This window comes from Neofelis nebulosa, chromosome 1 (assembly GCF_028018385.1).
Source record: "Neofelis nebulosa isolate mNeoNeb1 chromosome 1, mNeoNeb1.pri, whole genome shotgun sequence".
NCBI classification, from domain to species: Eukaryota; Metazoa; Chordata; class Mammalia; order Carnivora; family Felidae; genus Neofelis; species Neofelis nebulosa.
Window position 1 is genome coordinate 214,636,878 of NC_080782.1, and position 13,435 is coordinate 214,650,312.

A 13,435-nucleotide genomic window follows, 5' to 3' on the forward strand; every position below is an offset into this window, starting at 1 on the left:
AGGGTGAGGTGGTATCTCAGTGTGGCTTTGATTTGTATTTCCCTGTTGAAGAGTGACGTTGAGCATCTTTTCATGTGTCAATTGGCCATCTGGATGTCTTCTTTAAAAAAGTGTCTATTCATGTCTTCTGCCCATTTCTTCGCTGGATTATTTGTTTTCAGGTGTGGAGTTTGGTGAGTTCTTTATAGATTCTGGGTACTAGCCGTTTATCCGATACGTCATTTGCAAATATCTTTTCCCATTCCATCGGTTGTCTTTTAGTTTTGTTGATTGTTTCCTTTGCAGTGCAGAAGTTTTTTATCTTGATGGGGTCCCAGCAGTTCATTTTTGCTTTTAATTCCCTTGTCTTTGGAGATCATGTCGAGTAAGAAATTTCTGCAGCTGAGGTCAAAGAGGTTGTTGCCTGCTTTCTCCTCTAGGATTTTGATGGTTTCCTGTCTCACATTTATGTCTTTCATCCATTTTGAGTTTATTTTTGTGTATGGTGTAAGAAAGTGGTCTAGTTTCATTCTTATGCATGTTGCTGTCCAGTTCTCCCAGGACCATTTGTTAAAGAAAGAGACTGTCTTTTTCCATTGGATACTCTTTCCTGCTTTGTCAAAGATTAGTTGGCCATACATTTGTGGGTCCAGTTCTGGGGTCTTTATTCTATTCCATTGGTCTATGTGTCTGTTTTTGTGCCAACCAGTATCATAATGTCTTGATGCTTATAGCTTTGTAGTAGAGACTAAAGTCTGGGATTGTGATGCCTCCTGCTTTGGTTTTCTTCTTCAGTATAACTTTGGCTATTCAGGGTCTTTTGTGGTTCCATACAGATTTTAGGATTGCTTGTTCTAGCTTTGAGAAGAATGCTGGAGCAATTTTGATTGGGATTGCATTGAATGTATAGATTACTTTGGGTGGTATTGACATTTTAAGAGTATTTATTTTTCCAATCCATGAGCATGGAATGTTTTTCCATTTCTTTGTATCTTCTTCAGTTTCCTTCATAAGCTTTCTATAGTTTTCAGGATATAGATCTTTTACATCTTTGGTTAGGTTTATTCCTAGGTATTTTATGATTCTTGGTGTAATTGTGAATGGGATCAATTTCTTTATTTCTCTTTCTGTTGCTTCATTATTGGTGTATAAAAATGCAACCGATTTCTGTATATTAATTTTGTACCTTGTGACATTGCTGAATTCATGTATTAGTTCCAGCAGACTTTTGGTGGAACCTGTTGGGTTCTCCATGTAGAGTCTCATGTCGTCTGCAGAAAGTGAAAGTTCGACTTCTTCTTTGCCAATTTGGATGCCTGTGATTTCATTTTGTTGTCTGATTGCTGATGCTAGGACTTCCAACACTATGTTAAACAACAGTGGTGAGAGTATACATCCCTGTCGTGTTCCTGATCTCGGGGGGGGGGGAAGCTCTCAGTTTTTCCCCATTGAGGATATTAACTGTGGGCTTTTCATAAATGGCTTTTATGATGTTTAAGTATGTTCCTCAGCTTTCTCGAGGGTTTTCATTAAGAAAGGATGCTGTATTTTGTCAAATGCTTTTTCTGCATCTATTAACAGGATCGTATGGTTCTTTTCTTTTATTAATGTGATGTATCACATTGATTGATTTGCAAATATTGAACCAGCCCTGCAGCCCAGGAATGAATCCCACTTGATCATGGTAAATAATTTTTTTTATATGCTGTTGAATTCGATTTTCTATTATCTTGAGAATTTCTGCATCCATGTTCATCAGGGATATTGGCCTGTAGTTCTCCTTTTTTGTGGGATCTCTGGTTTGGGAATCAAGGTAATGCTGGCTTCATAAAATGAGTCTGGAAGTTTTCCTTCCCTTTCTATATTTTGGAACAGCTTGAGAAGGATAGGTATTATCTCTGCTTTAAATGTCTGGTAGAGTTCCCCAGGGAAGCCATCTGGTCCTGGACTCTTATTTGTTGGGAGATTTTTGATAACTGATTCAATTTCTTCACTAGTTATGGGTCTGTTCAAGTTTTCTATTTCTTCCCATTTGAGTTTAGAAAGTGTATGGGTGTTTAAGAATTTATCCATTTCTTCCAGGTTGTCCAGTTTGTTGGCATATATATAATTTTTCATATTCCCTGATAATTGCTTGTATTTCTAAGGGATTGGTTGTAATAATTCCATTTTCATTCATGATTTTATCTATTTGGGTCCTCTCTCTTTTCTTTTGGAGAAGCCTGGCTAGAGATTTATCAATTTTGTTTTTATTTTTTCAAAAAACCAACTCTTGCTTTTGTTGATCTGCTCTACTGTTTTGTTTTGGTTTTTTTTTTTTTTTTTATTCTATATTGTTTATTTCTGCTCTGATCTTTATTATTTCTCTTCTTCTTCTGGGTTTAGGGTGTCTTTACTGTTCTGCTTCTAGTTCCTTTAGCTGTACTGTTAGATTTTGTATATGGGATTTTTCTTGTGTCTTGAGTTAGGCCTGGATTGCAATGTATTTTCCTCTTACGACTGTCTCTGCTGTTTTTGCTGTCCTCTTAGGACTGTCAAATCCCAAAGGGTTTGAACTGTTGTGTTTTCATTTTCATTTGTTTCCATGTATTTTTTAATTTCAAAGACTTAAAATCAGCAGTGAAAGAGAATAACCACCAACATCACAGAAATACAAAGGATTATAAGAGAATATTACAAAAAATTATATGCCAGCAAATTGGACAACCTAGAAGAAACACACAAATCTCTAGAAACATATATATAACCTCCCAGTCAGGAATAGAAAATTTGGACAGACCAATTACCAGGAATGAAATTGAATCAGTAATCGAAATACCTCCCATAAACAAAAGTCCAAGACCAGATGGCTTCACATCTGAATTCTACCAAACATTTAAAGAATTAATACCTAGTCTTCTCAAACTATTCCAAAAATCAGAAGAGGAAGGAAAGGTTGCATATTCATACTATGAGGCCAGGATTACCCTGATACCAAAACCAGATTAAAACACTGCAGAAAAAAGAATGATAGTCCAATGTCTCTGACGAATATAAATGCAGAAGTCCTCAACAAAATATTAGCAAACTGAGTCCAACAATACATTTTAAAAATCATTCACAGTCTAGTGGGATTTATTCTGAGGATGAAAGGGTAGTTTAGTATTCCCAAATTAATCAGCATGACACATCACATCAACAAGGGGAATGATAAAAAGCATGTTATCATCTGCACAGATGCAGAAAAAGCATTTAACAAGGTACAACATTTATTCATGATAACCCTCAACAAAGTAGGTTTAGAGGGAACATAGTTCAACATAATAAAGGCCATATATGGAAACCCCACAGTGAACATCATACTCAGTGGTGAAAACCTGAGCTTTTCCCTTAAGATCGGGAGAATGACAAGGATGTCCCCACTCACCACTTACATTCAACATATTGTTGAAAGTCCTGGACACAACAATTAGACAAAAACAAAAAGTATTCAAATTGGAAAGGAAGAAGTAAAATGTTCACTGCAGATAACATGATACTATATGTAGAAAACACTAAAGTTCCACCAAAAAACTACTAGAACTGGTAAGTGAATTCATTAAGGTCACAGGATACAAAATCAATATATAGAAATACGGGGCACCTAGCTGGCTCAGTCAGTGGAGCATGCAATTCTTGATCTCAGGGTCGTGACTTCAAGCCCCATGTTGGGTGTGGAACCTACTTAAAAAATGTTTTTCAGAAATCTGTTACATTTCTATACACATAATGAGGTAGCAGAAAGAAGTTAAGGGGAAAAACCCCTTTTAGTGTTACACCAAAAAATAGTAGAAACCTAACAGTAAACTTAACCAAAAAAGTAAAAGAACTAAACTCCCAAAAACTATGAAACACTGGAAAAAAAAAGAAAACAACCTATGAAACGCTGATAAAAGAAATTGAAGAGGACACACACAAATAGAAAGACATTACAAATATTGTTAAGATGTCCATACAACAAAAAAAAAATGTGTAGATACAATGCAATCCCTATCAAAATACCAACAGAATTTTTCACAGAACTAAAATAAATACTAAACTTTGTATGGAACTACAAAGACCCCAATAGCCAAAGCAGTCTTGAAAAAACAACAAAACTGGAGGTATCACAACCCCAAATTTCAAGATATACCACACACCTGTAGTAATCAAAACAGTATGGAATTGTCACAGATATAGACACATATATCAATAGAACGTTATAGAAACCCAGAAATGAACCCACAATTATATGGTCAATTAATCTTTGACAAAGGAGGAATGAATATACAATGGAAAAAAGTTTCTTCAATAAATGGTGTTGGGAGAACTAGATAGCTACATGCAAAAGAATGAAACTGGACCACTTTCTTACACCATACACAGAAATAAATTCAAAATGGATTAAAGACCTAAATGTGAGACATGAAACCATAAAAATCCTAGAAGAGAGCACAGACAGTAATTTCCCTGACATTAGCTGTAACAATTTCTAGATAGGTCTACGGAGGCAAGTGAAACAAAAAATAAACTACACCAAAATAAAAGCTTCTGTACTGCAAAGTAAACAACGAAGAAACATGAAAGCCTGCTGAATGGGAGAAGATATTTGCAAATTACATATATGATAAAGGATATCCAAATATACAAAGAATGTATACAACTCAACAAAACAAATATTCCAGTTAAAAAATGGGCAGAAGACATGAACTGACTTTTCTCCAGAAGAGACCAACAGATGGCCAACAGACATATGAAAAGATACTCAATATCACTTATCATCAGGGAATTGCAGATCAAAACCACAATGAGAAATCTCTCACATCTGTCAGTATGGCTAAAAACTAAAATACAAACAATAACTGTTGGTGAGTATGTGGAGAAAAACTGTTGGGAATGCAAACTGGTACAGCCACAGTAGAATATAGTATGGAGATTCCTCAAAAAATTAAAAATAAAACTACCATATGATCCGCTGATTTCACTACTGGATGTTACCAAAGGATACAAAAACACTAATTTGAAAAGATACATGCACCTATATATTTATTGCAGCACTTCTTACAATAACCAAACTATGAAAGCAATGCAAGTGTCCATCAGTAGATGAATGGATAAAGAAGAGGTTGTGTATACATACAATGAAATAGTATTCAGTCATTTAAAAAATGAAATCTTGCCATTTGCAGCATCGTGGGTAGATCTACAGGATATAATGCTAAGTGAAATAAGTCAGAGAAAGACACATACTGTATGATTTCACTCATGTGAAATTTAAGAAACAAAACAAATGAACAAGGAATAAAAGACAATCCAAAAAAAAAACCCAAACTCTGAACTAGAGAGCAAAGTGATGGTTATCAGAGAGGAGATGGGCAGGAGGGGCGGTGCATGACACAGGTAAAGGGGATTAAGAGTCCACTTATCTCAATGAGCACTAATATACAGAATCCTTGAATCACTGTATTGTACACCTGAAACTAATACTATATGTAAGAAAAATTTTAATAAAAAATAAAATAGGCATCCCAGTCAGTTGTGTTTTTGTTTTTCTGCAAGTCACAGCTTTCTAATTTAGAGTAAAACAAGTTTGTGAAGATTAAAAGTTTCCCATAATAGCCATTGAGGTTCAAAATTACTTTTGGCTAAGTTGATCCATTTAGTTATAAATATACATGCATGAAGACGATAGATTTTTTTTAATTTTTTTTTATTTTATTATTATTATTTTTTTTTTTGAAAAGACAGGGAAACAGAATCCCAAGCAGCCTCTTCCCTGCCAGCACAGAGTCCGACGTGGGGCTCTACCCCACAAACCGCAAGATCATAACCTGAGCTGAAGTCAAGAATCAGACACTTAACTGACTGAGCCACCCAGGCACCCCAATAAGAGACCCTTTTTTTTTTATGTTTAGTTTTGAGAGAGAGAGTGAGCATGAATGGGGGAGGGACAGAGAGAGAGAGGGAGATACAGAACTTGAAATGGGTCCCATGCTCTGTACTATCAGCACAGAGCCCAATGTGGGGTTTTTTTGTTCTTATTTTAGAGAATGAGTGAATTGGGGAGAGGGGTAGAAGGAGAGAGAGAATTTTAAGCAGGCTCCATGCTCAGTGCAGAGTCCAATGCAGGGCTTGATCCCACCACCCTGGGATCATGACCAGAGCTGAAATCAGGAGTAAGATGCTCAAGTGAGCCACAGGCACTCCAGGACGTTAAATTTTAAACATAAAACCAGCCAGAGTCCCAGAAACATGAGGAGAAGTGGGGGGTACCCTCAAGCATTTTGATAACTGTTCTCCCATTTCTTAGAGGCTTTTCTCTAGAGCAGAAAGAAATTTCTAAACAGCACAGTTTCAGGGCGCATGGATGGCTGTCAGTTAAGCGTCCAACTTTGGCTCACAATCTTGCAGTTTGTGAGTTTAAGCCCCACATCAGGCTCTGTGCTGACAGCTCAGAACCTAAACCTGCTTTGGGTTCTGTGTCTTCCTTTCTCCTCCCCTCCCCCACTTGTTCGTTTTTCTCTCTCTCCCAAAAAATAAATAATAAAACATTTACAAAAATAATAAAAAAATAAACAGCACAGTTCCAACAGGAACAGTCTGGTTCTAAAAAGGAATCAGACCAAAGGCTAGAACAGTTTCAGTAGGCACAGTCTGATTCCAGGCAGGAGTCAAGCCAGAGACCAGCATGGTTTCATCATGAAGTCTCGTGTCCTAAACGGAGTCAGACTGAAGGCCACACAAGTACTCTCAGAGATTGAAAAAACAAAAACAAAAACACAAGGCCTGAAAACAGATTGCAAATGAAGCCTGGAGGCTTAAACACAAAGCAGGGCGCTCAAAATCCAGGAGAAAACTTACCTTCAAACTCTGTAGGTGGTGAGAAGACAGCGTACCCAGTTGGCTCTGTAGATACCGTCATCTCTTCGCTCACCAGCCTTAGAGTTGTTGAAGGTCTTCACTAGATCTCATTTTTGATCATCAAGTAATGCTGACTTTAAAAATAAAACTGCCAGGGGCACCTGGGTGGCTCAGTTGGTTAAGCCTCTGTCTCTTGATTTTGGCTCAGATCATGATCTCATGGTTCATTAGTCTGAGCCCCATGTGGGGCTTCATGCTGATGACACAGAGCCTGATTGGGATTCTCTCTTTCCTGTTCTCTCTACCCCTCCCCCATACTCTCTCAAAATAAACTTTTAAAAATAAATAAGATTGCCAGTTATTTTACCAGCAAAAAAAAAAAAAAAACAGGTTTATTCAGTAATACTAGAGAACTGCAGTCCAGGACAAACAAGATAGGGCAAAACCATAGGCAAGAATTCAGAAGGAAGGAGAGGAATGCCCTTTAATAAAGAGGAAAACAGGATGTTGAGAAAGCTGTTATAAACAAAATCCATTAAATTGGGAACTGGAAGTATAGTGGGTTTTCACTGGCTGAGGTGTCAGTGTCTCATTGGCTGGATTGTTGCTTGGGGGAGGAGGAAAGCCTTTCTTCCTCCTGTTGGGATAGCAAAATAGTATCCTTGTGCAAAGTCCCTCTCTTCCCGTTAGGTCTGGAACTGAGAAGTGAGAAGTTGTGAGAGCTTGCCCTGCTGGCCTGACTCCATTCTAAATGAGATTTCCTTTAAAAAAAAAAAAAAAGTTTCCTTTAATTAATTTTCACATTTTAAAATATGCATGTGGCGGGGGTGTTTATTTTTTCACCTTTATTATGTTGTGTTCAAATACTATATAACCTTTACAGTTCTTGCATTTTGAATTTGGAAATGAGTATGGTTTTGTGGAAGTGCTTGTATAATTATTTTTTGTAGCTGTTCCAAAGTTATTTGAATAGACATTTCTCTGTAATAGATTTACTTGCAGTCTATTACCTTTTCTTTCAAATACAAACTTCTTTTAAATCTGTCATAAGAATATATATCCTACTTTACTGCCACTTCTGTTAACCTCCACTTAGGAACTTCGTAGAACCATCATTTCAAAGATGGAACCCTTCTCTATTTTATCTTTCCCATAATTCCCCTTAAGAAATGCTAGGGGCGGCTGGGTGGTTCAGTAGGTTAAGTGCCCAACTTGATTTCGGCTCAGGTCATGATATGCAGTTCGTGGATTCAAGCCCCGCATCAAGCTCGGCACTGGCAGTGCAGAGCCTGCTTGAGATTCTCTCTCTCCCCCCCCTTCTCTGCCTCTACCCAGCTCTCTCTCTTTCTCAAAATAAATAAACTTAAAAAAGAAGACTGTTACAGCTTGATCACTCTAACAAAATATAATATGAAGCACCAAGATTCAAATGAAATAAATGAATCTCACATCAAATTTTCTTGGATACAGATTCATTTTTCCAGTGACCAAACCCTGCTACACTTCATTCCTCAAATGTTTCTCTCCTTGGCTAATAGAATTTCTTAGTTTCACCTGGAAGCAGAGTGGTCTAGGGGAAAAAAATACAGATTTTAGGTCAGAAAGGCCTGGGTTTTAATCCAAGCTCTATGTACATAACAGTTTGATCAAGTTATTTAACCTCTTTAAACCTTAGTTTCCTCTCCTGTAATAAAAGAATAAAAGCCAAGAATTAATACTGCATCAACTGCAGGGACTACTAACCTTAGAAAAAACACCATCGTTGGCAGTCTAAGAGAAAATAGGGAAGTAGTAAAAATAAATAAAAATGGCATTTATTATATATGTATATAATAATTCTATATGTATATAATCAATTATATATAATTATATTCATATAGCATATTAATATATAATAAAACATTTTATATAATGTATACATTATGTGTATATATATATATATTTTTTTTTTTAAGTATTTGTTCTTTTGAGAGAGAGAGGCAGAGAGAGAGAATTCCAGGCAAGCTGTATACTGTCAGTACAAAGCCCAATGCAGCGCTCAAACTCATGAACCATGAGATCATGACCTGAGCTTAAACCGAGAGCCAGCCACTTAACCAACTGAGCCACCCAGGAGCCCCTAACATATATTTAATACAGTAAAAAAAAGTTTTGGAAGGCATGTTTTCAAAACAAATCAGATTTAAGACCAGTTCCAGTGAGAATCCCTATTTGCTGCATCCCCTCATCAGATTTTGAGGAAATGTTTATCACATTATGATCTAAGATAGATGCTTTCTCAAGTGTTTGTTATATTATGTGGAAAAGTTTTGTTTTAGTTTTGAACTAGCCATTACTAGCCTGAAATTTTATTTTTATACTTATATTCTCTGTTTTTGTTTTGTTTTAAGACTAACAAATTTCCAAACTGTTTTTACATTTAAAAAAAATTAGTCGTGCCTGGCTGGCTCATTTGGTAGAGCGTGTGACTTGATATCAGGGTTGTGAGTTTGAGCTCCACAGTAGGTGTAGAGATTACTTAAAATCTTAAAAAATATTTATTACAGGGGCACCTGGGTGGCTCTGTCGGTTCAGTGTCCGACTTCGGCTCAGGTCATGATCTCGCGGTCCATGAGTTCGAGCCCCGCGTCGGGCTCTGTGCTGACCGCTCAGAGCCTGGAGCCTGTTTCAGATTCTGTGTCTCCCTCTCTCTGACCCTCCCCCGTTCATGCTCTGTCTCCCCCTGTCTCAAAAATAAACATAAAAAAAAAATTTTTTTTTTTTTAAATATTTATTACAATGCCTAGACACCTATTTTTTTAAACCTGTTTTTTATTCATGTGTATATAGGATGGGACATGAAAAGATTTTCTAAAACTATTTTTACAGGCCTTTCTACAGTCTTTCTGAGGGAAGCAAATTATCTTAAAAAATTATCTTAAGATTTAAGATAATTTAAAGATTATTTAAGATAATTGGCCTGATAGCATATATTAAGTTTTAGCCAACACAAACAAATGGAAAGATATTCCATGCTCATGGGTTAGGAGAATTGATATTGTTAAAATGTCCATACTATTAAAGCAATCTACAGATACAATATAATCTCTATCAAAATACCAACAGCATTTTACACAGAACTAGAACAAATAATAAAATTTGTATGGAACCCTAAAAGACCCCAAATAGCCAAAGCAGTCTTAAAAAAGAAGAATATAGCCAGAGATATCACAACCCCAAATTTCGAGATATACTACAAAGCTGTAGTAATCAAAACAATATGGTATTGGCACAAAAATAGACACACAGATCACTGGAACAAAGTAGAGAACTCAGACATAAACCTGTGTTTATATGGTCAATTAATCTATAACAAATATTAACCAGTTAATCTTTTGGTTTCAAGTGATAGAAACTCAAGTTACCTTAAATAAAAAATAGGTTGTTAGTTCAAAGATTCCCAGGAAAGTTCTAACTACCAGGCTTGTGAGAAGGGCAGGAATTGGACTCAGCCTGAGGGGTTACTAGAGCAAGTCTTGAAACATTGGCAGGATTCTCTTTCCCCCTGCTGCTCATTGCTCCTTTTCCCTATAAGCCACCTTTATTCTCAACCATTGCAGGATTCCTTTAAATAGGAAGATATATAGTTCCCCACAGGTTTTACACTCTTAGTCACTAAACAGTTAGTTAAACATAATGGTCTTTCTGGGCCATTTTCAAAAAGCTCATGGGTGGGACTGATGAGTGTGGCATGGCTTAGTTGCTCTTTCAGGGACCAGTTGACTGTGTGGAGGGTGGAATACTGTGATAGGTTCATGTCAGTCAGGTACCAATCTCTAGACTAGTCAACCGATTACTTTCACTAATCATGTGGGTGGCTAGATCTTAGATAGAAAAGGAGTGCTAGGCAAACAGCCATGTAGAGTCTCCTGCCCTAGGACAGTGGGATTCCATGGTTTTCATCATGTGCTCTGTAAGCCCCCAGAGCCCTTGTCAGTTCATGGCAAAACCAGTTTTCCATAAATAACTGTCACATATCCACCTTTGCAACTTGTACTGCTAGTTCTGTATAAGCACAAGCATTTCCTTTGATGATACATGCTTTGTGCAGAAGGAATAAAAGAACAGAATTTAAAAGAATAAAAAGAATTTTCCAGACACGTATCCCCCTAAATAGGTACTCTGTATTTTAAATAATATTTTTCAAGTTTCCTACTTTGAAATGACTTTTAACTTCTCACTATCATTAGAAAGATGATCCTGGGCTTTTGGTGGACTCAGAGGTTAGGTAAAGGTTTGTCTTAGTCTAGTAAATAATGGTTTTGTTCTTACTTTCTGTTTCAGTGAGGAGGTAGATTTTGAACTTCCATGCATTGAAAATGAGTGTGTATCAACTTCAGAACCTGATATTGGTGGACAATCTAAAATGGTATTTAAAGAAAAAACAGTCACTTCTCTTGGAATCGTGGCAGATGGAGTGGCCCCAGTCTTTAAAAAGAGAAGAATTGAAAATGGAAAATCTAGAAATTTAAGGCAACGAGGTGATGATCAGTAATTGCAAAAGAGCTTTTTGTACCTGCTTTTCAGACCGCATGGAGACTGTACATCTTGAAGCTCCTCTGTGTTTGTTTAAATGCTAAAAATTTAGATTTATTCTAAATGTATTTTCTGTGAATCTAAAATAAATCTTTTTTCATGTGAAACTTATTTTTGCTCCTAAAATGGAAGCCTACCACCACATTTCATTGTAATACAGTGTATTATATTGAGTGTCTAAAAATGCTAATTATGTCGTAATATAAGATGCTATGTATCTGTTACTTAAAACATGGAAAAACAAGGCCTTTATTCCATTCTTACTCATAAGCACATTCTTATCCTGCACCGAAAATGCATTACTTTTGCACACTGATACTAACTTATCCAAGAAATAAGAATCAGACCACATAAGAGAAGATTCACAGGCCCATGAGGGTTCAGTTCTAAGGATTCTGTCAAAAGGCTGATACAGAATGTTTATGTGTGTTGGCCTACCATACCCAGTTTAAGGCTACGGGCCAAGAACCAGGACTGCAACTCAGGAACTTTAAATGTAGTGCTTAATATGGAATGAAATTTGGACCAAAGGTAGAAATGTGTATTTCCCCAGTTTGGTTCAAAGCAGGAAGCATTGTTTAAACATTATTACTTACCTTGAGCTAGGCATTATGCTAGGAGCTGAGGATATAAAGATGAATAAGCTATATCCCTGTTCTTCATGATTTCACATGCTAGCAAAGTCCTTCTCTCAGCCATGCACTCTGATTCAAACAGCCTTAGATATACTAGAAAGTAATTTTTCAGGCTTATTTAAAGCTATGTAGATAAAGGCTTGAACAAAAATAGTATGATCTCTGACTTCAGTAAAGTTTTAGTATTCCCTTAGACAAATTGGAAATATCTTTTCTGGTTACATTTCTTAACAAGTAGAATTTTCTTATTTTATCCATTTGAAGATGGTTTCTTCCCTTTATTACTCCAAATTCTTAAAATTATATTTTTTATAAATTGTACAGTATTTAACGTTTGGTAGTAAATATTTGTCTTTTTAAGTTTACTAGTGTACATGTAAGAAAATGATAGCTTATTAAAAACTTTATGAATAAGTTAATATTGGATTGGATTTTTTTTTTTTTTTTCCTAATACTGATCAGAGTTAACAGCATTGGTGAAACAGTATTTGGAGATTTGACTATATTTGATCAGTCTACTTATTTAGGTATTTCATGAATACATAGCGTATGAAGAAATATTTTAGGCTCTCAGTGCATTTGTCATCTACCTAAGCAGTACATTTTGGTGCTCAACTGCCCTTAATTGGAGAAAGTAATAAGACCATAAATGGAATGCTACTTTATTTTACCCCCATGTAGCTCATACAAAATATGCAAAAAACACCTTATCATCAGGAGCTTGGGAAGATGGTGGATTAAGAGAACCCCAAGCTCACCCTGTCCCACATTTACAACTAGATACCATCCATATCCAGGTCAATAAACCAGAGAATGATCTGAAGACTGGCAGAACAAACCACAGCTAAATATAGACGTGGAGCTGCCTCACAAAGGTCAGGACGGTCAGCTAGGCAGAGGGAGGCTGCCAGCAGGAGAGAGGGAGCTCTCCTGTATGGAGAGAGCAGAGATACAGGCCATCGCACGCAAAGAAAGCTAATCCCCATAAGGTTGGCTTTAAAAGCCAACCTGTGTTTGTAAAACCAGTGGGACTTGGATCCTGGAGTCAGCCAACTCTGCACTGGGCAAGCGATAGCTGTGTCTCTGCTCTTACAGAGCAGCTGGCTTGGAGAGGCAACATAAAAATGGCAGCTTACACAACGCCAGGAACAAATAGGAGAGCTGTTCCTACCGAGTATGGACCATGTTAAGGGATTTGGAAAATGAGGGAGCTGGCAGGTACTGTTTTCCTCCCTCCCCCACCAGCATAAACAGAACCACCTGCAGGAGGTGGTACTGCACAGACACTTGCTTCCAAACGTACTACCAATATACCATCCCCACAAGTTCTCCAGAGCACTTTCCCCCTCCAAGCCTGGAGGCCTCGTCCCTGGGCTCAGTGCAAATTT

General features: G+C 36.9%; 1 protein-coding gene across 1 annotated transcript in view; it reads left to right on the forward strand.

The window, feature by feature from the left end:
- The window catches only part of WBP4 (WW domain binding protein 4), a 60,992-nt gene extending 49,469 nt beyond the window's left edge, over positions 1-11,523 (forward strand). Inside the window, exon 10 of the mRNA XM_058683840.1 lies at positions 11,161-11,523. Within this exon, the coding sequence (XP_058539823.1) occupies positions 11,161-11,371 (211 nt within the window). The 3' untranslated portion in view covers positions 11,372-11,523. The remainder of the gene's footprint in view (positions 1-11,160) is intronic.
- The last annotated feature ends 1,912 nt before the right edge of the window (positions 11,524-13,435 follow it).